The sequence below is a fragment of the Neofelis nebulosa genome, chromosome 2, assembly GCF_028018385.1.
Source record: "Neofelis nebulosa isolate mNeoNeb1 chromosome 2, mNeoNeb1.pri, whole genome shotgun sequence".
Lineage (NCBI taxonomy): Eukaryota > Metazoa > Chordata > Mammalia > Carnivora > Felidae > Neofelis > Neofelis nebulosa.
The window spans coordinates 2,888,831-2,915,028 of NC_080783.1; the positions used below are offsets into that span (position 1 = coordinate 2,888,831).

The 26,198-nt window shown below is 52.4% G+C and overlaps 1 protein-coding gene across 3 annotated transcripts; it reads left to right on the forward strand.

Moving 5' to 3' along the window:
- Positions 1-3,276: 3,276 nt before the first annotated feature.
- On the forward strand, positions 3,277-25,556 carry ILKAP (ILK associated serine/threonine phosphatase). 3 transcript variants are annotated; one of them, XM_058699602.1, is made up of 12 exons: positions 3,277-3,434; positions 10,931-10,996; positions 11,468-11,524; positions 14,285-14,401; positions 15,913-16,039; positions 17,745-17,851; positions 18,451-18,544; positions 18,735-18,822; positions 20,162-20,283; positions 23,339-23,458; positions 24,973-25,054; positions 25,277-25,556. In XM_058699602.1, the coding sequence occupies exons 1-12, from the start codon at positions 3,380-3,382 to the stop codon at positions 25,415-25,417; spliced, it is 1,176 nt and encodes a 391-aa protein (XP_058555585.1). In that variant the 5' UTR covers positions 3,277-3,379; the 3' UTR covers positions 25,418-25,556. The 3 variants fall into 3 exon arrangements, with proteins under 3 accessions (XP_058555585.1, XP_058555592.1, XP_058555599.1); XM_058699616.1 differs by having other exon boundaries at positions 3,340-3,434; positions 10,931-11,019; XM_058699609.1 differs by lacking the exon at positions 14,285-14,401.
- The last annotated feature ends 642 nt before the right edge of the window (positions 25,557-26,198 follow it).

Genomic DNA, 26,198 nt, shown 5'->3' on the forward strand with positions numbered 1-26,198 from the left:
GCGTCACTCTTGGCTCCAACCTTCCTCATATTCCTGAGGTAGGAAGGCTGTGTCATGCACTTTGAACTTCAAAAATGGACATAGTCTTTCACTCATTCATTCATCCAACCAACGTATACGAGCACCTATTACGTGCCAGGTGCTCAGGGTACAGTTATGTGTAGGACCAAACATGGCTCCTGACCTCCACCTGCTCACATTCTGATGGGAGATACGGTTCGTCCACGAAATGATGACATAAACAACTGTAAAACTGTAACTATGACAACAGCTGTAAAGGGTGCGTGGGGCACTCAAGAAAGGTTTTCCTGAGGAATTGATGACTCAGCTGAAATCTGAGGAATGAATGGAATTTACCCAGGAGAAGGGGATTGAGGAGAACATTTCAAGCCAGGGGACCTGAGAAAATGCCCTGGGACAAGACAGAGAAAGACAAGTACGAGGGATTGAGAGAAGCCCCAAGAGAGAAGCCTGATAGGAGGCTGTGATTTGGTGACCCAGACTTGACGGGGGTGGGGTCAGGGAGTGGATCCAGAAGACATTCAGAAGATAAAACATTTGGGGCGCCTGGGTGGCGCAGTCGGTTAAGCGTCCGACTTCAGCCAGGTCACGATCTCGCGGTCCGCGAGTTCGAGCCCCGCGTCGGGCTCTGGGCTGATGGCTCGGAGCCTGGAGCCTGTTTCCGATTCTGTGTCTCCCTCTCTCTCTGCCCCTCCCCCGTTCATGCTGTCTCTCTCTGTCCCAAAAATAACTAAAAAACGTTGAAAAAAAATTAAAAAAAAAAAAAAAAGAAGATGAAACTGAGAGGACTTGGTGATGGACGGTGTGTCAGGCATCTACTGCTGCCTAACAGATGACCACAAACTCAGCAGCTTAAAACCACACCCATCTAGTATCCCGCAGTTTCCACAGGTCAGGAGTCTGGGCGCAGCTGGGTCCTCTACAAGGCTGCAGTCACGTGTTGGCCCGGGCTGGGGTCTCACGTGAGGCTCAACTAGGAAGGATCTGCTTCCGAGCTCAGATAACCGTGGGCAGCGTTCATCGCCTTATGGGTTCTTGGATTGAAAGCCGCGGTTTCTAGGGGCGCCTGGGGGGCTCAGTCGGTTAAACCTCCGACCTCGGCTCAGGTCATGATCTCACGGTCCGTGAGTTCAAGCCCCGCGTCGGGCTGTGTGCTGACAGCTCAGAGCCTGGAGCCCGTTTCCGATTCTGTGTCTCCCCCTCTCTCTGACACTCCCCCGTTCATGCTCTGTCTCTCCCGGTCTCAAAAATAAATAAAACGTTAAAAAAAATTTTTTTTAGAAAGCCTCGGTTTCTTGCCGTCACCTGGAAGCCACCCTCAGTTCCTTATTGCTGTCCTCCTCTACTGTGGCTCACAACATGGCAACTTGCTTCTTCAAAGTCAGCAAGGGAGGGTGAGTCCCCAGGCAGGATGGGTGTCACAAACCCGTGTGAAAGAATCATATCCACGTAATCACATGCATCCTGACACCTTTGCTGGACTCTATTGGCCAGAGCAAGTCACGGGCCCCGGCCACACTCAAAGGAAGGAGACCACACAAGGGTTGTATACCAGGAGGTGGAGACCATGGGGGCCACCTTAGAGGCTGTCTTCCATTAGGGGGGTTCTGGTGTAGGAGCACAGGGCGTCAACCCTGGAAGGAGAACAGATTGAAGGGGGTAGGGGTAGAGAGTGAAAAAAATGGTTTCAGTCGGGACTTGTTGAGTTTGAGGTACCTTTGAGACATCCATGAGGCATCACGTGGGTACTTATTTGAATATGTGGATCTGGAGCTGGTAGGATATATAAATTAACAAACCATGTTCAGATGAACAGTAATTCAAGCCAAGTGTGGACGAGATTGCCAAGGGAGGGAGTATGGGATGAGGAGAGGACCCAGGATCAAGTCTTAAAGAACTCCATCCACGAATAGCCAGGCAGAAGACCTTGGGCCTGTGGAGGAGGCAGAGACAGAGCAGTCAGAGAACAGAAATAAAACCAGGAGAGCGATGACGACGTGTCTTGCGAGTCAAGAAGTGGCCAACGTGTCAATGCTGCTGGGGTTCGTGTAAGATGACTAGAAAGGTCAGTCGCATCTAGCAATGGAGTGGGAAATTACCGGAGAGCTTAGCAAGAGCTGTTTTGGAGAAGTCAGGAGATCAAGCTGGCTTGGGGTCGGCTGCCCCGTGCATGAGAGGCAAGGGCGTGGGAGGCTGTGAGTATTGTTACTGCAGAGTATTTCTGCTGTGAGGGAGGGGCATTTGTCTGGGGAGGGCGAGGAGTGAGCAGTCCTGCAAGAGAGAGGCGTGAAGGCTCGCTGGGCCCTTCAAAGTCCTAAAGCCAGACATCACCAGGAATACCCCTGCAATGGAAACAAGGTGGGTTTCCTACTCATCGCAGGGAGGGAGGGAGGGAGACCACCACCCTGGAAACGTCAGTGGTCAGATGTTGGAAAGCACTTAGCAGACTGGGATGCGTGGCCGGTAATTTGGGGAAACATTTTAAGGATGGGGGCTTTGCTCTGGATTGAAAAAAATGTCAACAAGAGGAAGAGATGCCCTGACAGGATGCCTTAATCGATCTTATCTGAAAGGCAGGAAGATCAGACACAGCTAAATCTGTGATCGGTCCAGAAGCAGCAGTCACTCGTATCAGGCAGGGCTCGTGGCTTGGACTACGTTCACATTTTGTCTGAGTTCAGACATGATCAGAGGGGCCTCATTTTCCTCCCCCGCCAGAGCCCGATGTCCACGTTCGCTCAAATTGGGTGTACTGGGTAGGGGAACGCCGAGGCCTAGCTGCATGCGGGCTGCCGGTCGCGGGACAGAGCCCCGGCGTCACGGAAGCGCCGTCTTTCCCGCCCGCCAGGAGCGCGGACAGGGGCAGACAGGTAGAGGGAACACGCCCTCCACACCCCGCACTTCCCCGGGCTTCGGGGTCAGCGCCGACGGCGGCGGTGTGAGGGCTACGGCACGGAACGCCTTCCCGGACAAGAGTGCCCACTACGCTGGTCCCCTGAGCTTCGGCAATTCTCCCCAGGCCGGCTTCCTGGCACCGGACGCCCTACCGGAGGACAGCAGGAGGAGCCAGACCCGCCGCCTGCCGGGAACGTGGCTGCCGCGACGTCGGCTCCGCCCTCCAGGGCGAAATCAGCCTCGGCGCATGCGCGCCGCCCCGCCCACCCGCGCGCGGGACTCTGGGGTGGCCGCGCCACGCCGCGCGCCGATTGGTGGTGTTCCGGGCCCGCCTTCGGGTGATTGACGGCGCCCGGGCCGCCACCGCCCCGCCGCCGCCGCTGCCGCCGCTGCCGCCGCCGCCCTCGGGCTGCGCGACCGCCGCTGCCGCCGCCACCGCCGCCGCTGCCGCCCAGTCTCGGCCATGGACCTGTTCGGGGACCTGCCGGAGCCCGAGCGCTCGCCGCGCCCGGCTGCCGGTAAGCGGGTGGCCGCCCGGCCGGCCAGGGGAGGGCGCGCGGCGGCGGCCTGGAGGCCCGCGGCGCCTGAGGCGGGCGGCGGGGCGGAGCGGGGGCGAGCGCGGCCTGCCGGGCCGGGGCGGCGGGCCCCGCGGCGCCCCGGCGCGTCTCCGCCATGTCGACTGCGCAGGCACAAGGGCGGGCCCGGGAGCCGGCCGCGGGCCGCCGCGTCCTTTGTGTGCGGCCCGCACGTGCGGCGGCGGAGGGTCGGCCCGAGCCCGGGGCCCCGCGCGCACCACCCGGCCTCGCGGCCTGGCGGCCGACTCCCCGCCGCTGTCCTTGCGGCCGGGCCGCAGATTCGGGGCTGCGGTCCGCTCTGGTTCCACCCCCGACGCCGAAGCAACCAGCGGCGCGGTCCTTCGCGTTTCTGACGCCCAGAGGGAGGGCTCGTTCCCAGCGCTCTTAGGATTTTACTTTTCTCAGTAGTTTCTTCCCTCCTTCCCCGGGCCCCACGACGTCCCCCGTCTCCCCAAAGGCCAGAGCACCGGCGCAGGTGCGCGCATCGGCTGCGCCCGGGCCTCGGCGGCTGTGCGTGTTCTCGTCGCGGTGGTGTGAGCTCCGCCGCGCTCGAGCGGCCTGGGACCAGGCCTTTGTTAGCCCAGCGCATCCTAGGCGTTGTGGCCGCCCCGGGTTTCGCTCGGCGAGGCTGATCAGTGCTTTCACACGCGGGGACGATCAGGGAGACGCTCCACTCTATAGGGCCTCCTTTCTAAGCCTAACTCGGTGGCAGAAGACCTGGAAAACTTTGAAAACAAGTTCAGATTTCCAGGCTTGCCTCCGTCCACTAAATCGGAAAGCCTCCAAGGTAGGGTCCTGCATCTGTGTGGTTAAATCCCCAGGGGCTTTTGGCCAGTGCGGCAGAAGTCTGGAGACTGTGGTTTGGAAACTACTGTTGTGGGGAATAGGGGGGTGTACAGTGAGCTCCAGTCTTTGCCTTCAGAGAGCTTAAACGGGAATGCAAGTGATTATAATTAAAACTGGCAAAAGTTAGCGACCGTGGGAAATGCCGCAGGGCCTGGAGGAGTGATTGTAGTCCATCCAGAAACGCTGGGGAAGGAGGCGGTGCTGGGATGGGGCCTCTGAGCTTGGGTGGACTTGTGATTTGTCTAGGCAAGGGAGCGATCGGGCGGCGGCATTCAGTTCTCCGGTCTGCGTGAACATACTAGTGTGGAGGAGTGGTGAACTTGGGGCTCTTAAGGAGGGGTGGTCCTGCCCTGCGCCAGGCCTGGATTCTGGCTTGTGGCACGTGAACCGTCTGGCCAGCCTTTATGGGGCCATCATTCCCAGTAATGGCACTGTTAACTCTTCCCCACTTACCATTCTGATGGTACAGAAGCATCTGAATAACTGTCTTTGAGCTTGTGTGCTCAACTCGACCATTCACTTCCTAAATTGTTCTAGTTGGGGTTAAAGGCTCTGGCCTGGTGTGTGCAGTCTTTTTTTTTTTTTTTTTTTTTAAACCCCGTTGATGAAATATACCTCCTCTCTGAGTATGTTTGGGGCAGAGTGTGGATTTGCGGGTGTGCCTGTAAGCCTATCATTTAAAAAAAAAAACAAAACAAAACTGTGACTTTTTACCAGAAATTAATTTGCTCAGGGGAGGGCACCCTTTAGGTGATACAAAATCTGACAACTGAGAAGGCTTACAAGTTGGTACTTGGCAGCTTGCCACCAAATCCAGGGTAGGGGAGGAGGGTGTCTCCAACCCCTGGCTGAGATGCCAGGGTGGCAAAGGGGCTGCAAAGTGTTTAAACCCCTGTTCCCTGGATGAGTAAACTGCCCCCTGCTTGTGGGAAGGGCACTGACACTGCCCAGGCCCTGCTTGGCTGAGTATATTTTTTTAAATAGCTTTAAAAACAAAGAAGGCATGCTTTCTGAATTTGTGGATGGCCAGAAGCTGAGCGGGATAAGCAGTAAAGTGAGTGGTAAGAATTGGGATCCAAAGTTCTCTGGCCGTGCAGTTGGTTAAAATTGACAACATGAGAGGTAACAGGTTAAAATCGCTTGAACAAGAACAGATTCTGATTTCACTATCTTGTGGAAATACTGTGATTTTTGAAAAATTAATTTGAACACCATATTGTGTTTTAGAAAATCTGTGGTATTGACTGATAAAATTAATGGAGTACATGAAAGGAAAATAAGGTTGGTTTCATAAAGTGGATGGAGGGGTGCCTGGGTGGCTCAGTCAGTTAAGCATCTGGTTTCATAAAGTGGATGGAGGGGCGCCTGGGTGGCTCGGTCGGTTAAGCATCCGACTTCGGCTCAGGTCATGATCTCACCACCTGTGAGTTCGAGCCCCATGTCGGGCCCTGTGCTGACCGCTCGGAGCCTAGAGCCTGGTTCGGATTCTGTGTCTCGCTCTCTCTGCCCCACCCCTGCACATGCGTGGGTGCTCTCTCTCGCTCTCAAAGAAACATTACAAAAAATAATACAGTGTATGGAAAGATGAGGCAAAACTGCATCATCGTGACCCTCACATATGATGTCCAGGTGCCACAGATTTCTGAGCTAATGCAGGGACCGGTAAAAGACTAGTCATTCTCACAGTCCTGGAGAAGAGTGGTTTTGGACATGTAGTCAAACTGGTTTCAAATCCACTAACTGCCTTCTGTGGCCGTTCCCCATATCTGTAAAATAGGATTGCTGGCTCCTTCTGTGAGCTCATGGATTAGAGAGAGACCTACATGTAAGGTGCTTAGCACAGGTGTAGCACATGGTCAGTGCCTAGCGGATGTTAGTTAGTAAATGAACTGTGAACTTCAGCGGCTACCTAAAAGAGAATAAAAATGCACTCTTAACTGGATTTTGTGAAAAGGTAGGAAATTTCACACTGCTCAGCTCACATCAAGTGTATTTTGTTTAAGTAGTTCTTTGATTTTTGTTGTTGTTGTTTTAGACGTTCCATCTAATGCTCCTGCCTCCAAGCCTTTTAATTTTTATGATCTGAAGAAACATGTAGAAGGAACGCATTAAATGTTTTCAGATTTTGTGCTAAATTATTAGTTTTCACTCCCCTTACAGATTAGATTGCCGAGTGAATCCAGTCTTTTGTGTGTAGAGGGTTTGTCAAAAAGAGGAAGTATGTCCATGTCAGACCGGAGTGAAACTTCTCTGCTGTATCATACTCCTGAAAGTGCTCACTTGATGTCTTTAAGGTCAACAGCTTATCATTGATAATCCAAACAAGTTAAAGGTGTCCTGGTTTAAAGTTGCTTTGGCAGTAAGCTGGTTTCAGTTTTATAGGGTGGTTCTTTCACTTACTAGGTTGCTACGCCAGTATGCTTTGAAACCGACAGTCAGCTGTGGGGACTAGGTAAATACTGCAGGACAGTCTTCAGGATATTTCTTGGGAAAAAACCTAGAGACCTAAATGTAGAATAAAGGTTAAGATACTAGGGAAAAAAAGACTTTAATTATAAAACTTCAGCGATAAGCAAGGGAAAAAACTCATAAAAAATTGAAGTGGATTTAGCTATGTAAAAATAAAAAATTCTGCGGGACAAAATAACCACAAAGGCAAAAGATGAACAGAAAATAATTTAAGTACACATTACTAATGAGCCTTAATAAATGAAAGGCTCATACACAGTAATAATAAAAAAAGACTTTGGTACCTGGATGGCTTAGTCGGTTGAGCCGACTCTTGGGTTCTGGGAAGAGTCGTGGGATTGAGCCCCGCGCTGGGCTTGAAGCCTGCTTAAGATTCATATTCTCTCTCTCTCCCTCTCCCTCTCCCTCTCCCTCCCTCCCGCCTCCTCCCTTCTCTTCCCCCCCTTCCTCTCTGTCTCCCTCTGTTCCTCCCCCACTTGCATGCATGCTCTCTCTAAAAAAAAAGAAAAAAAGACAAATAACCCATTTGAAAATGGTCAAAGGCCATTCGTGGAAGTTCATGGAAGAAGAGATGCGAATGACCAGCAGCTGGAACCAGAGCTGCGCTTCCTCAGTCACTGGGGAAAGGAATAGCACATCGCTGATGGTTCCGTGTTTTCACCCATCACAGTGAAATTTGTCAACATGGCGGTGAGGATGGAGAGGAACGGACATTCTCGTGAAGTGTGTTGGGAGTGGAAGTTACCACAGCTTTTGGGGAACGAATGTTGGCATCTGCCAGGCTTAAACCGCTCATACCCTTTGAGCAGCAGTCTAGCACATTAGGTAGGGGACACGTCGGTGGTTTGCTGTGGCATTGTTGGTCCTGCGGGACACTGGAATCGGCCTGCGTGCCCACCAGTAAGGGAACTGGACGACCCGCCCCCCCCCCAGTACCTAGCTGTCAGGAAGCGTAATTCGACCCAGGTGTGCTAGCTGGAACGAGCCCCGAGGGCTTATATGAACAAGGGTGTGTGTACTGTTGTGTGCACTATGCTTCTGCCTTCTAGAAGTTAGAATGCTCGTGCACAAGGGCATCAGCCTGAAAGAAAGTGGAACGTGCACACTCCTCTGTTACTGTGGGGGGGGGGCAGAGTGGGGGCTTTTTCCGATGCTTCGGTGGTACATTGCATTTGAGCCTGAAAAGATTCAGGTGCAGAGAACAGTTGAAGCGAAATATTTGACCCTCTTGTTGCTTTAGTGTGCATGGCAGCCGTTAGCTGATGTGAATATGATCCACCCAAAAGTAGTTTTCTCAGCTTCAGAATGTAGATGACTCGAAACAGAAAACCCTAGGTGAGATTAACTGTAAAGGAAAACAGTCTTTAGCCCTGTCTCATTCTTCATTAAGTTCTTATATTTAGAATTCTGGGGGGCCTTCTTCCAAAGTTTTGGGTCACAGTCACATTTGTCTTAATTATTGCAGCCCCAAATACTTTGAATTACTATTTATCCAAAATAGAATGTAAGATTCTGGCTGATCATAAGTTTTTGTTACAGCATCTATGACTTACAGATTTAAAAACAGATTTTTTTTAATGTATATTTATTTTTGAGAGAGAGCGTGAGCAGGGGAGGGGCAGAGTGGGGGGTGGGGGGCACAGAATTGGAAGCAGGCCCCAGGCTCCCAGCCGTCAGCACAGAGCCCGATGTGGGGCTGGAACTCATGAACCGCGAGATCATGATCTGAGCCGAAGTCAGATTCTTAACCGACTGAGACACTCAGGCGCCCCCATAAATTTTTTTAAGATTTTATTTTTAGGTAATTTCTACACCCAACATGGGGCTTGAACTCAGAACCCCGAGACCAAGGGTTGCATACTCTACTGACTGAGCCAGCCAGATACCCCACAGATTTTTTTTTTAAGAATACAAATGCAAGCTATTTGATCCTTTCAGTGACGTATTCCAGAGATCTAGAGCCTCGAGATTGTGTTCGTGGGGTTGTTGGAAGGGTTAAATGAGATGCCGTGTGGAGGCAGTGTGGCACCTCACAAGAGCATGGACTGGGAAACCAGGCTGCCTGGCTTGGACTCCCCACCCCTTACAGGCTTTCCCTTGGGCATTATTGCGCCTGATTGCCTCAGTTTCCTCATCCATGAGGAACACAGTAATGGTACTCACCTTGTAAAACTGTTGTAAGGATTGATGCATTGAAGATAGAGTGCTAGAATATAGAACAGTGCCTGGAAGGCAGTAAATGTTCATTATTTTTACAAGCCATTCTCAGCTGTGGCCAAAAGAAATGAGATGCTCTCATGTTTAATTGAAATAGCACTTACGGGATTCCAGTATTCCAGAGTGAGAAGGAGTGGAGAAGCGCGTTCGATTCAGCCCGTGGAGATGGGCCATTGCCTGGGGTGGTGCTCGGATCCGTGCACTGCGTCTGAGTTGTAGCCACAGGGTAGAGGCCAGGCCGGGGCTGTGCTGGGAGTGCTGTCGTGAGGAATGCTTGCAAGAACTGAAAATGTCTTCCCTGGGGAGAGAGGACTTCCCCATTGGACAGGGACCTGATTCAGATGGGTAGTTTAATTCAGAAACGAAAACCTGACCTGGCCCCAGCGGAAGGGTGGGCTGCTTTTCAGGTCGGCCTCCTCCCTGTAACGTTCTGTCTCCTGAGACGCCTGGCCCTCGGGCCCCACTGAACGCAGTGCGCCTGTCCTGCATTTGGAGTCTGTTAGGAGAATGGGCGTTTGAGGCTCAGACACAATATGGTTTGGGTTCCTCTTGGAAGTGCCCTGTCGGAACATTAGGGATCCTGGGAGGAGGGCTGTTGACTAAGTGGTCATTCTGCATGCCATTTAATGGCCTGGCCATGCTGCTTTTTGAATACTTTCTGTAGGGTGTTTATGTCATGTGTGAGATAAACGGTAGTATTTGCCGTTAGTTTGGGAAATCCTGAGGGAGAACGGTATAATTTAATGAAACAGACATTTCCCATTTGAATTAGGGTGTAAAGCAGAAGAGTTACTACTTTTTGTTAAATCAGAAATTTATCAGGTATTTAAGGTACTTTTGACCTAAAAACTCCTGAAGATACTTCTTTCCTTGGAGTTTCTATATTTTAATTTAAACTTTTGTTTTTAAAAGAGTAGGATTGATACCCAGTTCGTTTCTACATAGAGGCAAAAGGACGCTACGGAGCCTTTTGGAGCTTACAATTGAACTGGTTGTGAAATGAGGACATTTCTGTACCTGAACTCCGGGGAACCAGAGGGGGCCAAATGCAGGATGGGATTGTGCACACCTGCGTCTTCAGCCCACACACACACACACACACACACACACACACACCCCGTTCAAGTGTTTAATAGCTTACATAGAAATTTGGGGGAAAGCTGGAGAATAAGGAACGGTGGTTAAATTTTATGTGGAAAGGGATAATGGAGTATAAAGCATTTAAGACAGGTACTTTTGGTGTGTAAATCTTCAGATTTTTAGATAAAAAATTTCCCTGGCTTTCTGCTGAGTTTATTGTCTTGGAGTATCTGAAATTCCTCATTTTCTCCATAGATGGTAATTGACGTGGGCACTTGCTGGGGATGCCGGGTTAACACCGATTTGCTTCCTTCAACCCCTCACCTTCTCTGTGCTCATTTGTTTGACCTTCTATTTGGTGGTCAGTTCAGAATGCTATTGAAATAGGACTTTTGAAGACCACATATCTTGGAAGAGTCCCTCTGTCTTTGAAGTTTTATCTTGAGGGACCCAATAATTGTTTTCTTGGCCTAGAATCTGTATTTTTCTTCCCAGGATTTATTTTTAAAGAAAGGTTTTTAAGCGTTTTTTGCTTTCAGGCATGAAATCATGGAGAAAAAAAAATATTTGTTTTCCTCAAAATACCCAGTGGCCCTTCAAATGCCAGTTGGGTCGTCTTTCATTGCTTTTCTGTTGACTGTAACTGTTGGAAGCAAATGTCCGTGTTAAATGGCTGTCCAGAAAATACTTTTAAAAAGTTTGTCCAACAAAGAGGAGAAAATTTGAACTTAATAGTAAACATCTCAGAAGGTACCCCCCCCCCCCCCCCCGAAAATGTGTCCTGGCCGGTGACCAGATGCTCTTTAAGCAGGTGCTCTGTGTTGTAGGCAAAGAAGCTCAGAAGGGACCTCTGCTCTTTGACGACCTCCCTCCGGCCAGCAGTACTGACTCAGGTACAGTCTTCAGGCTCTCCCAGGTGTGTGTCAACGTGTCATCCTGGGGTTGTAGTTGTCTCAAATCTTTCTCCCTTTCCCCCATTTTCAACACACAGATGTTTTAGGTGTTGGACTGTCTTAAGTTTTGAATCCATGGCATCAGGTAAGGCAGAAAAATCCACTAGTCGCTAGCCCTGAGGAGCTGCATAAAAACGTTGAGCAGTTTCCTCCGGTTCATTTGAGTGTTTACTTTACCAGCTGAAATCAGATTTAACTCTTTCAGGCAGATTTTTGTTTCCTTTGATTGATAGGACTTTAAAATAAAATAGGTTCGAGCCATTATTTACCGAAGTATGAGTTGCCACTGGATTGACACGAGAGTTTTGAGATGATTTCATTGACCTGCGTAGGTGTCCTGGTGGGATGGATTCTGAAGCTCTTGCCTCCCCCAGGTTTTGTGGGCTCACTGAGTGTTCTGCTGTGTTTCAGGATCAGGGGGACCTTTGCTTTTTGATGATCTCCCACCAGCCAGCAGTGGGGATTCAGGTAAGTGGGAGGGAAAAGGTTCAATGTGCCAATGGAAATAATACATAAAAATTGTATCCTTATGTAAAATGTATTTATTAATAGATGCTACAGAGCTTAGGATGACATGAAACCAGCATACAGCATGAGATTTAGTAAAATCACAAAAGAAATAGGCACCATCGGGTGGAAACAAAAAGATTATATACAGCATCACTTTTTGGTGATTATTGTTTACTTCTTGGGGTTCCACCTCTTGCAACTGACTTTAAGAATTAAGAGCTTAGTCATTTAAACTTTGTTTTTAACATTTTATAAAAAAAAAAAAAAAAGCAGTCCGTCTCTGCCTCTGTTAGTGACAGACTCCAGTGTATTCAGAAGTCTCTGACTATATGACATAGTTAAAATATTTTTAATATCGGGGCGCCTGGGTGGCGCAGTCGGTTAAGCGTCCGACTTCAGCCAGGTCACGATCTCGCGGTCCGTGAGTTCGAGCCCCGCGTCAGGCTCTGGGCTGATGGCTCGGAGCCTGGAGCCTGTTTCCGATTCTGTGTCTCCCTCTCTCTCTGACCCTCCCCCGTTCATGCTCTGTCTCTCTCTGTCCCAAAAATAAATAAAAAACGTTGGAAAAAAAAAAAATTAAAAAAAAAAAAAAAAAAATATTTTTAATATCCCTGAACCTATAAAAACAGATAGTCTTCTTTTTTATGGCACCTACATTAAAAAGAATTTTGATCTCAAGAAAATACAATCTGAATGACACTGGTTTAGTAACTAGTACAGACCATGTGCAGGAGTTTTCTTGGAATTTCTTGAAACCTTAGTTGGTTATTTTCATTCAGTCCTTATTTTTTCTCAAGAACCTTTATTGATTTGATTTCATTTTTGCCAAGCCTGTTCACATTGGTTCTACCTGTTCCTGGAAATGTTTTTTCCTTTCTACATCCCAGTTAGGTCGAAGGGGAGAAAAGAGCAGGTTCCGGTCAGTGGTCACAGTGATGAGTCTCCTCTTCTGTCTCACCGAGGACTTCTCACGTGGAATCACTCTAAGTGAGGGCAGGACAGGGGGCCACAGGACAAGAGTGAGGGGACAGGGGGCAGGCTGTCTATTTTCACCTGCAGTTATCTGCTGGTGTAAATACCTTCCTTATGTCGTCAAGTACAACACTTGCTGCTGATTTTCAAGTCGATCTTTTGTGTTACTAATTCATTACATAAAAATTATCAGGGTTAGTCTAGAATGTATGGATTAAGTTAGCATAGTTCTTTATTTAGAACAAGTCATTACAGGCCTCTAACGTGAGAATTCTCAGGCTTTCGGGGCTTTACTAAAACACCACAGCATTCTCTCATTCACAGTTAAACCTGAAACCTTGCCTATAAGGACAGCAGCCTTACAATGAAAGTTAACGCGTGCAGACATCAACTTAACAGGGCTCTTTACAGGTTTAATAAAAGAAAATTCAACATAGCTGTGTCTTAGTTCTTCCCAGGACAAAGGACAATCAACTAGTAACAACTTAGAAGATTTTGCACCATTATTAACAGGCTTGATTTTTTCGGATTTAGAATCTAACCTTGCATCCAATATATTGAATTTCTTGAGAAGACATATTCACCGTATACAAAATCGACTACATTCTAGGCCATAAAGTAAGTCCCACTAATGAATTGATTTCATATACAGACCACATTCTCTGACTACAAGTGATTCAATTAGGAGTCAGTAACAAAGCTATAAAAATGTCTCTGTTTTGCGAGTTAAAAGAGAGGAAGATCGTTTTACATACGCACGGGAAAGCTGGGATAAACAGTACGTGACAGGAGGCTACTGGAAAGACCTTGGGGGAAAGTATATTGGAAACATTAGTGAAATTTTCTCAGTTAACGTGCTTTACTATGTGGGGCAGGGTGTGTGTTATGTCCTACTGTTGCAGATATCTGTCCTTTTGCAAGTAGTTGACTCTGCAGGGACATTTTCTTCCCTTCCTCTGTACTCAGAAATGTCTGGTAAAGGATAATTGAGTAGATGGTCACGTGCTTTTATGCAGAGAATACTTAGGGCTGCTTACTATGACAACGGCTGCCATTTATTGGGTACGTGATGACCCAGGCACCGTGATAAATGCTTCTACTTGCCTCGTCCCCACCTTCCGAGATGACAGTGTTCTCCCTGTGTTACGGGTCGAGAAACCGAGGCGGGGAGGTCAAGTCACTTGCCTTAATTTGAGACTAGATTTTCTCCTTCCAAAACGCACGCACCCTGCAGGTGCTCTTAGCTTTTTGGCTTGAGTACAGACTCCTCCCTCTGCAAGTGTGAATGGCTTCAGCGGTCCTGTTTGGCCTTTCGCAATACACGGTTCTTAATACCTGACGTTTACCTCATTGTAACCCTCTCGGGCACTTGATGCTTTCTTGACTTGTTCAGGACGTGTCACTTTGCAGATTTTGGAAACTTCCCTATTAATAAGGGCCTGTGGGTATGGAGCCTCGTGTGTGTCACAGCCCCAAAATGTGGGCTGTTTTTACCACTGACGACCCTCCTTGCAGATCCTCTCACAGTTGGCCTGAGCAGGACCTGGATCTTGACCTGTGGTCCCTCCTGGCGGGCACCCGGCCCACTGCCCACCCCTCCAAGTCCTCGCCATGAGATCCCTGTGCCTGCCTCTCTCCCGGTGCTCGCGCCGCACGTCGTTTCGTCTCGGGGCTGGGGTGGAGCCTGGTCGGCTGGGGACTTTGACAGTCTGTAGCTGTGTCTGTCTGGCTTCTCCTCGTGTCCAGGTTCTCTTGACGCTTCGATGTCCCAGACGGTAAAGAACGAAGGGAAAGGAGCAAAGAGAAGAGCCCCTGAAGAAGAGAACGGCAGCGAAGAGCTTGTGGAAAAGAAAGTTTGTAAAGGTTTTCAGACAGTTTGAAAACAAATGTATTAGACTTCCCATCTTAAAACAACCCAGAGCAAAAACGAGCTCAGCTTTCCCATTCGGGACACTTCTGTTTCGTGTCTGTATTTAAGAAATTGGCAGGGTTCTCTTTTTGCAGACAGACTTCCGAGTTCACTTTTGCCTCCTCCCCTGACTTTTCTGTTCGTCTCTGGCCCATCTTTGGTCAGGCCGGAAACCCACGTTTGTTCTTCGAGGGTTAGAAAACCCAGGTCATTTTGACTTCACCTTGTCTAGTGAATAGTTAGCTTGTTGGGCCCCTGCTTTCTCTCTGACCTCTGTCTTTGTTCACAGCCTGTTGCTGAGCACTTTGAATTTGTGATCAGCTTAGTAGGCAGCTTCCCAAGAAGGAGCCTGAGGCTGGAAAAACCGGTTGAAATTTGTAGTCAGCTCTGTAACTTGTCAGAGTGGAGAAGAAATGAAAAGTATCAGTTAAAGAGAGGTAGCCGAGGATGTTCACACACCGTACAGATCATTTTGTCCTTTGCCCCAGAGCTTCCGAGTGAAAGCCGTGGGGTGCACTGGGAGGCGTGTGAGGAGCCTACTAACCCGCTTCAGGACGGGGTCGTAGGTTAGCTGGTCACGGCCTCGAGCCTCAAGAGCACCGTGCTTACCAGCAACGGCTCTGTCAACGTGTTCGTTTTATTGTTTACACAGCCCTAGGGTGTCCAAAAAGAAGCTTAACCAGGCCTGGCCGTTCAGTGTCAGCAGGTTTCTGTGCCCATGGTGTGTGTGCTCCTTTATCCTTTCCTTCCTCACTTGAAGTAGAAGCAACTGTCTTACTGTTTGTTCAAATTCATTACCAGCCTCAGGCATGGGAATAGAGTTTCACGTGTCCAACAGGGCATTTGGGATAAACTCCATGCATGTGTCTAAACTAGGAATTTTTCTGCCCTCATTAGATTACTGACAAGACTGGGTTTGCACACAATCCCTTGCCCCAGTTTGGGACGACAGCACATTCCTTGCTCTGCTGTTAATGCCTTAACCGAAGCTGTCAGTACTAACTTGCTGTCGTCTCCTACTTCCCTCTTCAGTGTTCAGCCTTCTCTTTTTTATTTTTTGAGAGAGAGGGGGAGTTTGTGTGAGAGTGGGGCAGGGGCAGAGAGAGAGAGCACGCGCAAGCAAGAGAGAACCCCAGGCGGGCTCTGTGCCCAGCACGGTGGAGCCCAGTGTCGGGCTCGATCTCACCACCGTGAGATCATGACCTGAGCCACCCAGGCGGCCCCACTGCCCAGCCTTTTAGAGACCGTCCTTGTCCAACAGTGGTCTGATCTTAGTTACAGATTGCAGCTGGGGAGGTAGGTGGCTGCGGGGGAGCAGCTTATTCGTGTGCACGGTTAGGACATCACTGAGTGAAACAGCCAGAGTCCCCTGTCGTTCCCCCCCCCCCCCCCATTTGCTCTGGGACTAGGGCTTCTGGAGGGAAGAGCACAGTTTTGTATTGGCCTTTTGTTCTCTTTCCCGCAGCCTCCTCGGTGATCTTTGGTCTGAAGGGCTACGTGGCTGAGCGGAAGGGCGAGCGGGAGGAGATGCAGGACGCCCACGTCATCCTGAACGACATCACTGAGGAGTGCAGGCCCCCATCGTCCCTCATGTGAGTGTCCCTGCTCCAGCAGGCCTCTGTGGACCGTTTGGCCCGAGTTCCGTGGGCAGGTTTCAGGAGCGTGGCCTGTCGCTTGGACTGCTCGGTTCTTGATTTTGCACAGTGCTTCCCTTCCCGACGTTTTTGGTCGTCACGTGGGCGGGGGCGCTCAGGTTGCTGCCAGACGCCCTGCGACAGAGAGCTGTCTGGCCCCAAGTTGTTCCCGGCTCTGGCAGAGCCGAGAACCCTGTTAAATGGGAACAGACTGCCCAGTGTCTGAGGAGCTTCCGGCAGGGAGCGCTCTTACTCTGCGAGCCCGTAGGTGGAGGGGGGAGCTGCTCCTTCAGCGGCGCGTGGTGATCCAGGAGAGCCATGTCGTGGTCAGGGCCCAAAAGAGAAAGAGCAGAAATGGCATCAAGGAAAAGAACAGTGAAAATTTTCCTGCAACTGTGGAGATTAAAATGAGGCCTTTGGATAAGCTCTGAGGCATCAGAAGGCAGGACATCAAGGCATGTCATTAACACACGTCCCATGTGCACCCCGGGGACTCTAGGGCAAGGATCACGTGTGTGTGCACCGCCGTGTTTCCACAGTCACAGTCTGTTATTAACGGACAGTGTGCCGGAGCCATTGGTGCCGGTGGGTTTTGTCCAGGTGAGGAAGTGATGGTCCCTGCTGGTACCTGGTCATGTGCGGAGAAGACCACGTGTATGCACAGTCCCTGGTGTTAGGCAGCCGTTGATCACTGTGGTATGCTTTGGAGTTCCTTTCGAAGCCAGGAAAGGCCTCTGGAGAGCCCGGGGAGTGGGTCTCACTGGGCTCACTAAACTGTGCCTTAGCAGGTACCGTGTGTTAGGAACCAGACGAAGGTATTTAGTCACAGCTCATGAGGTCTCTGTTGAAAAGGAACTCGAAACATGTTTGAGAAAGAGCTCTGCAGAGTGAATGTCATTTCCCGTGGGCATTTTCATTCTTGCTTGAAATGCTTTAAATCGTTAATGGTGTTTATTCTGTATATGAAAGCTTTCTGGCAGAATTTGAAAGGGGAATAAGTGGTAAGGTGGGCATTGAGAATTCGCTGCTGGGTCAGTCTGAGTAACAATTCTGGAATTACCTCTGCTCTCCGAGGTATTTTTCATGGTCTCGGATCAGTAACTGGTATTGGTGTGTTAGGTTTAAAACGAAATGTTTTAAATACAAGTTCTGAATTTTAGTTTCATCTTCAGTGAAAGATCAGTTAATCTTGAGTTTTGAAAAATGGGAGTTTTTAACTAAGATTATTTTTAAGTGATCTCTGTACCCAGTGTGGGACTCGAAACCCCAACCCCGAGATCAGGAGTCTCATGCTCCACTGACTGAGCCAGCCAAGGCCCTGAGTTTTTTACTTTTAATTTAAAAATGCCGTGAAAGTTGAGGCGCCTGGCCGGCTCAGTCGGAAGAGTGTGACTCTGGATCTCCAGGTCATGAGTTCGAGCCCCGTGTTGGGTGCAGAAATCACTTAAATGAACTTAGGATAAAAAATACCATGAAAGTTACTTCCACGTTTGTCTCAGTTAACGTTGTGTCTTTTTTCTCCGTTGTGACAGTGTGGCTGATGTCTTAGCAGGGGGCATCCTCAGTCTTTTCAGTGCTCACTGTTTGAAATAAGATTTAGAAACCTTAGTGGACAGGAGCAATCTTTGTGAAAATCTCAGTAACTGACAATTGATTCTTCCAGTACCCGGGTTTCATATTTTGCTGTTTTTGATGGACACGGAGGAATTCGAGCCTCAAAATTTGCTGCACAGAACTTGCATCAGAACTTGATCAGGAAATTTCCTAAAGGTGAGACTGAGAACAAAGTCGGTTCGTGTTCGTCTTGGTGTTTGCTGTCGGTGTGAATCAGGAAGACGGGTCACGTTGCAGAGAACCGTCAGTGGCTCTCTGAAGGTGGGGCAGAAGGGAGTGGGGCTTGAGGCGGGCAGGTGGGGCCGTGTAGGCGCCTGGCGTAGGACTTGTCGTCTGCGTGATGGCACCTTGCGTGAGCTGTGTGTGTGTGAGTGAGTGTCTTGCCTTCACACCTGGGAGACTGCTAACAAACTCCACTGACCCTGTCTTACGGGCGAGGAAGTGGGATGTTCTTGGTCACGACACAGGAACAAAATGGCAGCGGGAGGAGAATTTGCCCTTAAGAGTTTGTCGTCTTGGGGCGCCTGGGTGGCGCAGTCGGTTAAGCGTCCGACTTCAGCCAGGTCACGATCTCGCGGTCCGTGAGTTCGAGCCCTGCGTCAGGCTCTGGGCTGACGGCTCGGAGCCTGGAGCCTGTTTCCGATTCTGTGTCTCCCTCTCTCTCTGCCCCTCCCCCGTTCATGCTCTGTCTCTCTCTGTCCCAAAAATAAATAAAAAATGTTGAAGAGTTTGTCGTCTGGTTGCTTCCGTAACAGGAGATGTAATCAGCGTAGAGAAAACCGTGAAGAGATGCCTTTTGGACACTTTTAAGCATACTGATGAAGAGTTCCTTAAACAAGCTTCGAGCCAGTAAGTGTAATCACATAAAGATGAGTGTGTGAGCGCGGAGGTCTTCTGACAGTCGCCCACCACCGAGTAAGCTCTCCTGACCGCTAACGTGCGTGTCGGGGTACAGACCTTACCATTCAGCTCTGGAAGGGAGTCTCGAAGCGTGGGTGTCGGTCGGCGGTGACCGTGTTTCTGACGTGTCTGCCCCCAGGAAGCCTGCCTGGAAAGATGGCTCCACTGCCACGTGTGTCCTGGCCGTGGACAACATCCTGTACATCGCCAACCTCGGAGACAGTCGGGTACGTGGCTCCGGAGCCGCTCCCGGGACGGCGGCGCTGGGTGTGGCCGGCACCAGGAAGCGTGCGCTCAGTGGGGTGGGAAGTGGTGACGGGCTGAGGTCTTTCTTGCGGGGCCGCTGCTGGGGCTTCTGCAGACTCCACGTTCCGGGCAGGGGGCTGGCAGCTGCGCCGGAGCTGTTTGCTCTCTGGGCCGTCTTGGGCCCTGGGGAGCGTGTGCGTGTGTGCGCGTGCACGCACACACACTCTGCCGCCATGGGGCTGTGGGTCAGAATGTCATCCCTGTGCAAGCAGCTTGAACATTCCTCAGCTGCATGTCTCTGACTTCAGGTGGCTGGGAGGGAACAGGGCGAGCCCTTCCCTCAACACCAAATAAGTCAAAAGTAGTTGGAGAAGCACTAGGTGATGCCGTGTCCGGAGCCCAGGCCACGTGACCGCGGGCGAGAACCTGCTTATTTCCCACTGGTGGCAGCCAGTGTCCTGGCCCCAGCGGTGGGGAATGGCTTAGAGCTGGAGGGCAGCGCCCTGCCACCTGGCTCCGCCCCCCTCCCCACGCGGCAGGACCTCTTTCAGCGAGCCTGGTGCTGCGGCAGCGGTCACGGTGACCAAGTGAGCCTTCCCGCTCTCAGGCAGCACCTGGAGACCGCTGCCCGCACCCCGTCGTGTTTAGAGTGATCTCTGCATAAATACTAGGCACTGGGGGGACAGCAGTGAGCATCACAGACGGTCCCTGTGCAGTGGGTTTTATGTGGTGATATTCTAGCAGACCGTCCCTAGGTCACATGTGTTGAGACTAACTAACAAGTAACATGAGTAAAATTGCGGGGGGAGGCGGGGGGGGCAACAAAACCTTTGAGCCTGATCCAAATTTGCATCCTGTCTGCCTCCTGGCTCTGCTGTGCGACCTCAGGCACACACCTATCCTCCGGGCTTCCTGCTCTGCAGGACTGAGGTTTCCCCGGAAGTTCCCACGTGGTGGAGGCGGTGGCGGCAGCGAATGGAGGCGCTTGGCCAGCCCGCCCTCCTGCCCTCCCCTCTGCCTGCACCGGATCCTGGGAGTAGCGACGCCCCCCGGGGCTTTCATCCTCGTTGGGTGTCGCAGACGAGAGGGCAGCGGCCTGCGGAGGGTCAGCGACTGGCTGCTTGTCCCGCGGTGCTGGCGCCAGACTGGACCCGCACCACGGCCCCTCTCCCTGGTCGCGGTTTCTGTGACGCTTCTTTGCTGCCTGACGCTCTGAACTCGTGTTTGTCAGCGGGAGACTGAACTGAAACTCTGTTGTTAACCTTTCTCTTCACCTGGTAACTTTGAACTTCATGACCGTGGGACTGTCCGTGTTCCCAGGCAATCCTGTGTCGGTTTAATGAGGAGAGTCAGAAGCACGCGGCCTTAAGCCTCAGCAAGGAGCACAACCCCACCCAGTATGAGGAGCGGATGAGAATACAGAAGGCTGGCGGGAACGTCAGGTAACAGGGCTGGCGGGTGCTCCCCGTCACCGCGGCCGGGGGGCCTCCCAGGGCAGAACTCGCCGTGTTCCGCAGTGTCTGTGGCGGGAGGAGACCAAGGTCGAAGCCGGGGAGGCAGGGGAATGGAGGTTGTGGGATTTCGCACCGTGTGCCTGGGAACTTTCTTGAATACTGTCATTTGTCACAACTGAATAAGCCACAGTTTTAGGCAGATTCTCCAGGAGAGAATCTGAAGTGGTGAAGACAGTAGCTCTTCGTAGCCCGCACTGACCTGCTCCGTCTGCGCCTCCATCTCTGTCTACACCTTTGACGACCGCATGCCCGCTCTGGTTTTCAAATGCTGTTTCTCGAAGGTGGCTGACGAGGCTGACTTCTTTCCTCGTCTTTTCTCTACCGAAGGACGTTTACCGGAGTTTAGCCAGGGCGTTTTCTGGTCGGTCTTACAGTATGACCGTTAGGACTTGATGTTCGGGGGGGGGGAGAGCAGGAAGGGGTCCGGGGAAGCCCGCGGCCGTCTGTCCCCGGAGGGGCATTTTCTGTCCATCACTGCTGCTCTAGGCTGCTTCCGGGCAGTGGTGCGGGGCCTCTGGAGAGGAGTCACAACTCTGAGAGCTCCTTTGGCTTTCTTAGAACTTTAAAATTCTGCTTTTGCCCGAACTCCTTGAAAAAATTTGGACATTGACAGTCCCGTGGCTGACAGGAGTATCAGCCATGTGGCGGCTACCCTCTGTCCCCAGGCTCCACGTAATTGAGAGCGGTGTTGAGGTGTCCTAGCGATGTCGTTTGACAGTGTGGCTAGGACGAGCCCCTCAGAGAGGGGCGGGTGGCTCAGCGCGGCGGGCCGGCTTTGTCTTCTCCACGCCCGCCCTGCCGCTGCTATCATTGACACTTTGAGACCTACAGAAAACAATGTAAAATAGTAAAACATTTCAGCATCTACCGCCTGGATTCAGCAGCGAACATTTTTGCCACGTGTGAGGCTGCCCTGTTTGAAGGTTCGTTGCAGACAGAACGCAGAGAGTAACTCTGGTTGCCGCATTCTCCTTTCCTGGCCGATCCCGATTTCCCCAGCTATTGCGTGCTGTCTTGGTTGGAAACCGGCGTCCAGTCGGCATTCACGTTGACCTGGGTCCCTCCCCTTTCCGTGAGGACAGTCGTGCGGGGTCGCCTGCGTCCCGAGTTCACTGCCTGCTTTCACACGGCCCGTCCGTTGTTGGCGTACGTGTGTCCTGCGCGTGGGAGTGCGGGTCAGCTCTCCACGTCGTTTTCTGAAGTACAGGTGGCTCTTCCGGCCCCGTGATCGTTGGCGCTCCCTGCTGTGGCTCCCGCAGGGCGTGGGACACACTGAAAATGGCTGTGCTTCCGGGGCGCGGGGCCTGCTGTGCTCCCACCCCGCGCCCGTCCGGTTTCTGTGCAGAGCTGCTGGCGCTGACCGGGTCTTGGGGACCTGCGGCTGCGTCGGACAGGCCAGGCTCATGCCTGGGGCGGGGGAGGCCACGCCTAGTCACAGGTCACCAAAGAAGCGCCTCCTTGGGTTCCTGTGGGGCTCGCGCTTTGAGCGGCTTCCCAGTTAGTGCTCTGGAGGCTGAGAGCGCCCCTCCCCCCACCCAGGTCTTCCTCTGCTCCTGTGCACTTTGTCCCCTTGCTGTTCGTTTCCATGATTGTACTAAAGATGCCAGCAGGAGGCCCCCGCCGGGAGGGCGACGGTGTGGCCACGGTGAAGGGCCGGGACCGGACTGGATTCTGGTGCCAACACAGCGGCCCAGGCCAGTGAGGAACTTCCTGCCACCCGCAGCCATCTGCAGAGCATCTCTGCGGAGCATTTCCTAATGTTCTGTCACTTGGAAAAGCTCTGTAGACCCCCGCGAACGGCTCTGGCGTTTGCTGAGCACTCACGCGTCCCTCGTGTGCGCCTTCTCTGGTTTCACCAGCGAGGGCCTGCGGCCCCAGGGGTCTGCAGCTGCCGGAGGTCGCGTAGCACGCAGGCCCATCGGGATTGTTCTCGGGGGCATCGAGTGGGGGCCCTTTCCCCTGCTGACAGACATGCAGGCCCACTTCTAGGTTGCCTCCCCATCTCTGGATGCCTCATTGGAAAACGGAACGTGTAGGGACACCTGGTTGGCTCAGTCGATTAAGTGTGCAAATCTTGATGTTGGCTCAGGTCATGACCTCACAAGGTTCATGAGATCAAGCCCCGTGTCGGGCTCTGTGCTGACAGCTCAGATCCTACTTGGGATTCTCTCTCTCCCTCCCTCTCTGCCCCTTCCTTGTTCGTGCTCTCTCTTAAAATAAATAAACTTGGGGTGCTGGGTGGCTCAGTTGGTTAAGCGTCCAACTTCAGGTCGGGTCACGATCTCACAGTTTGTGGGTTCAAGCCCCATGTCGGGCTCTGTGCTGACACCTGGGAGCCTGGAGCCTGCTTCAGACTCTGTGTCTCCCTCTCTCTCTGCCCTTCCTTGCTCATGCTCTGTCTCTCCCTCTCTCTCAAAGGTAAAATAAAACATTAAAAAATAACAATAATTAATTAAAAATTGGAATGGGTAAAAGTCTAATGTGCAGAATACTACAGTTGATACAGGTTAAGATAAACCACGTTCACAGCCTGTGTACAGAAAGCGGTGCTTCGGCATCTGGGAACAGTTACCTTCAGGTATTTTCCAAGTCCGGTTGGGTGCAAGTTCAAAGTGGCCTTCTGCGGCAGCTGTTACCCTGGCTGCGGGCTCAGATGTGGCCTGAGGGGCTTCAGGGCAAACACAAAATAGAAAAGCAGATCTAGGCCCCGACCCAGTCCTGTCACATCCAGCTTGAGTGTGGGCAAGATAGCAGGTTGGGGGTCGGGGGCTGCCCCGTGCCAGCCAGGGGGTGTACCGTGCCGTCGGGTGCCGCGGGGCGGAGGTGCCCAGGATTCAGCACGGAACGTGCAGACGAGCGTGTGTTCCTTGAGGCTCAGGGCCGGCAGCGCGGGTCAGAGCAGACTCGCGGGCTCCGTCTTCCCTCTGCCTCTAAGGACTGTGGACCCACGATCTGTCACATGGAGTCTGTTTCCCCGATTTAGGGACGGACGTGTCTTGGGTGTGCTGGAGGTGTCGCGCTCCATCGGGGACGGGCAGTACAAGCGCTGTGGGGTCACCTCTGTGCCAGACATCAGACGCTGCCAGCTGACCCCCAACGACAGGTACGTGGCCGTGCCACAGGCACGGGGGTGCGTGCACACGGTCCGGTTTCCCTTCCCGACTTCAGTTTGTGTCATGAGCCTGGAGTGGGTGGAGCAGTCCTGTCGTGGGCACTGCCTGGGCCTGACTGCAGGAACGGACAGACTGCTTTCTGCCCTTGCAGGTCCCCCAGTCCAGGAGGTTAGCGCACGTGTGTGTGTGGGGGGGGGGCGGGGGGGTTCCGGCACCGGGTGTCGGGAGCACGGGTGCTCTGGGGGACCTGGGCCACGTCCCTGTGGGAGAGAGAAGGGCCTCCCGGCAGAGGGAAGATGCACCGCCACTGCAGCAGGAGAGCATGACACGCGGGCGGGCGGGCAGCAGTAGCAGAGAGCATCGAAGGATGCCAGCAGGGTGCTGGGGGGCGGGGGGTGGGTCGTGCGGGGTCCTGAGTTCCGTGCTGAGGAGTTTGACTGGTGGAGAAGGGAGGTGTTGAAGCAGCGCCGGGCTGGGGCCAGAAAGAGACGGCCGTGCCCGCCACGGCCAGGGCCCCTCAGCAAGGAGTTGAAGGTTGGGTAGGCAGCCCGAGGCTCAAGAGGAGCCCCAAGGAGGAGCCCCGAGGAGCCGCAAGGAGCGGGCCTGCTCCCTCCACCTCGCGAGGGCGCCTCCCCACGGCCCCGCCTGCCCAGCGTCTCTTGCGGGGCCGTGTGCGCTTGCCGGCCTTGGGGTCTTGGGACGCTTCCTTCCACCAGCCCCTCCTCTGGTTTTCCAGACCCTGCCCGGGCCCCCCTGTGGCGTGCGCCGTGCCAGCTCCCCTGCTCTAGGTTGTAGTCGTGGCTTTGTGCGACCGGTTACTCGGGCTCTGTCACCACGGGAGGGGGGCGTGGCGGGAGCCTCCCCGGACGTGCACCTGCTGGGTTCCAGGCACCCTGCGTGCTCACTGAACACTGTGGGGGAAGCGCCCTGCCAGAAGACAAACCAAGACCTGGGTGTTAGCATGAGCAGAGAGGGATGACCACCTCAGAGCTGTGGGGGAGCCCCCCTCTGCACCCTGTTGTACGCAAGAGCTTCCTTCGAGAGTCCAGAGGAGGGGGCCTCTGAAAGGGACCTGATCCTGTTCTCAGACCACAGACGTACCTGGTTGTCCTGCCTGCCGTGTTGGACTCTCGCAGCGCTTCGTGAGGGTCGTGAGGGCTCGAGGCCCTTGTGTCTGTGTCTACACAGTCACGTGGTGATGGAAATTCAGTGTTTGCCGTAACACCTGATGTTTTTATTCCACGATTTACCTCGAGTTCCTCTAAGAAGTACCTAGTATTTGGGTTAGTCCATAATCATCTTGTGGGCAGACAGAAGGGTAGTCCAGTTTTGATGGATGGTATCATGGCTATAAATGCTAGTTTCCACCTCTCAGAAGTTAAATTGGTTTTAAAAAATTCTTAGCCTTTGAGTAGTTGGATAAGTATTTGTTTTACCTGCATTGTCCAGCCATTTTATAACGTTTGCTGCTAAAACCCGTTTATATTTCTTCTTCCCGTTACAGGTTCATTTTGCTGGCCTGTGACGGCCTCTTCAAGGTCTTTACCCCGGAAGAAGCGGTCAACTTCATCTTGTCCTGCCTGGAGGTAAGAGCTCACCGGGTACCAGCTGCTCGAGCTGCACGCGGCTTCCTCCCCGCGGCCCCCCAGTGCACTTTTCCTGTGTGAACTCCACCCACGGGACTCATCGGTCCTTTTGTCCTGCTGCCTGTCCTGACGGAGGCTGGGGAGCAGTTCCTCCTTTCAGAGACCACATCTCGGAGGGTGACCGGATCCCCCGCTCACCTGTGCCCCTTTGCTGTCCGGTAGGATGAGAAGATCCAGAGCCGAGAAGGGAAGCCCACAGTGGACGCGCGCTATGAAGCAGCCTGCAACAGGCTGGCCAACAAGGCGGTGCAGCGGGGCTCGGCGGACAACGTCACGGTGATGGTGGTGCGGATAGGGCAGTGAGGGCGCGGCGAGGCCAGGGGCGCGGCACGTGCTGACTTCAGAGGTTCATTGTGTGTGTGTGTGTGTGCACATTACGTGTGTTTCGTGTACTCCTGTGGGACTCCCATGGTTGTAAATAAAGGTTTCTTTTTTTTTTCTAGTCTTTTGCGTTATTACATTTGAATGATTCTTGACCCTTCAGAGGTTGTGTTTGCTTTTGGATATGCTCTGGGTCTTTCCTTGGCCAGACCATCATGGCATCTTGGATTGGCCTGTAGTGGTGACCCCACAGGCTGTTGTGACATTTGTAGTTCATGGGCACCTCACCTGTGCTCTTTCGCCCTCGTAATGCGCCTGGTTGGGGACGTGGCATCTTATAGTGGGAAACTGAGGAAGTGACCTGCCCAGACAGGCTGTCGGAGCCTTCTGGCTTTTTTTCATTTCTCTGTGCAAAATAAGGTTGCAGAACATTGTGTGGGGGGCGGGGTGCTAGGCCTAGCTGTGGGGGGAGGGGGTAGCCTGATACATGAGGTGCCTCTGGCAGGCCCTCCTGGAACGACATGGAATTCGGCTAATTTCTGATTCCCTTGATAATGGGTGCAGTCGGGCCGCAGGTCTCTGGAGTGCCGGGTCTCCTGAGTCCCCCCATCTGGACCCCCTGGGTGTAAAACAGGCGCTTTCCCGGTCGGAGCAGCAAACACCTCTGAAATCCAGCTTCTGGTGTTAGGCATGTGCGTGCAGTTGGCTCTATGCTGGGCTGAGGTCAGTTGTGAGGACACTTGAGAGAGGGACCCTTCTGATG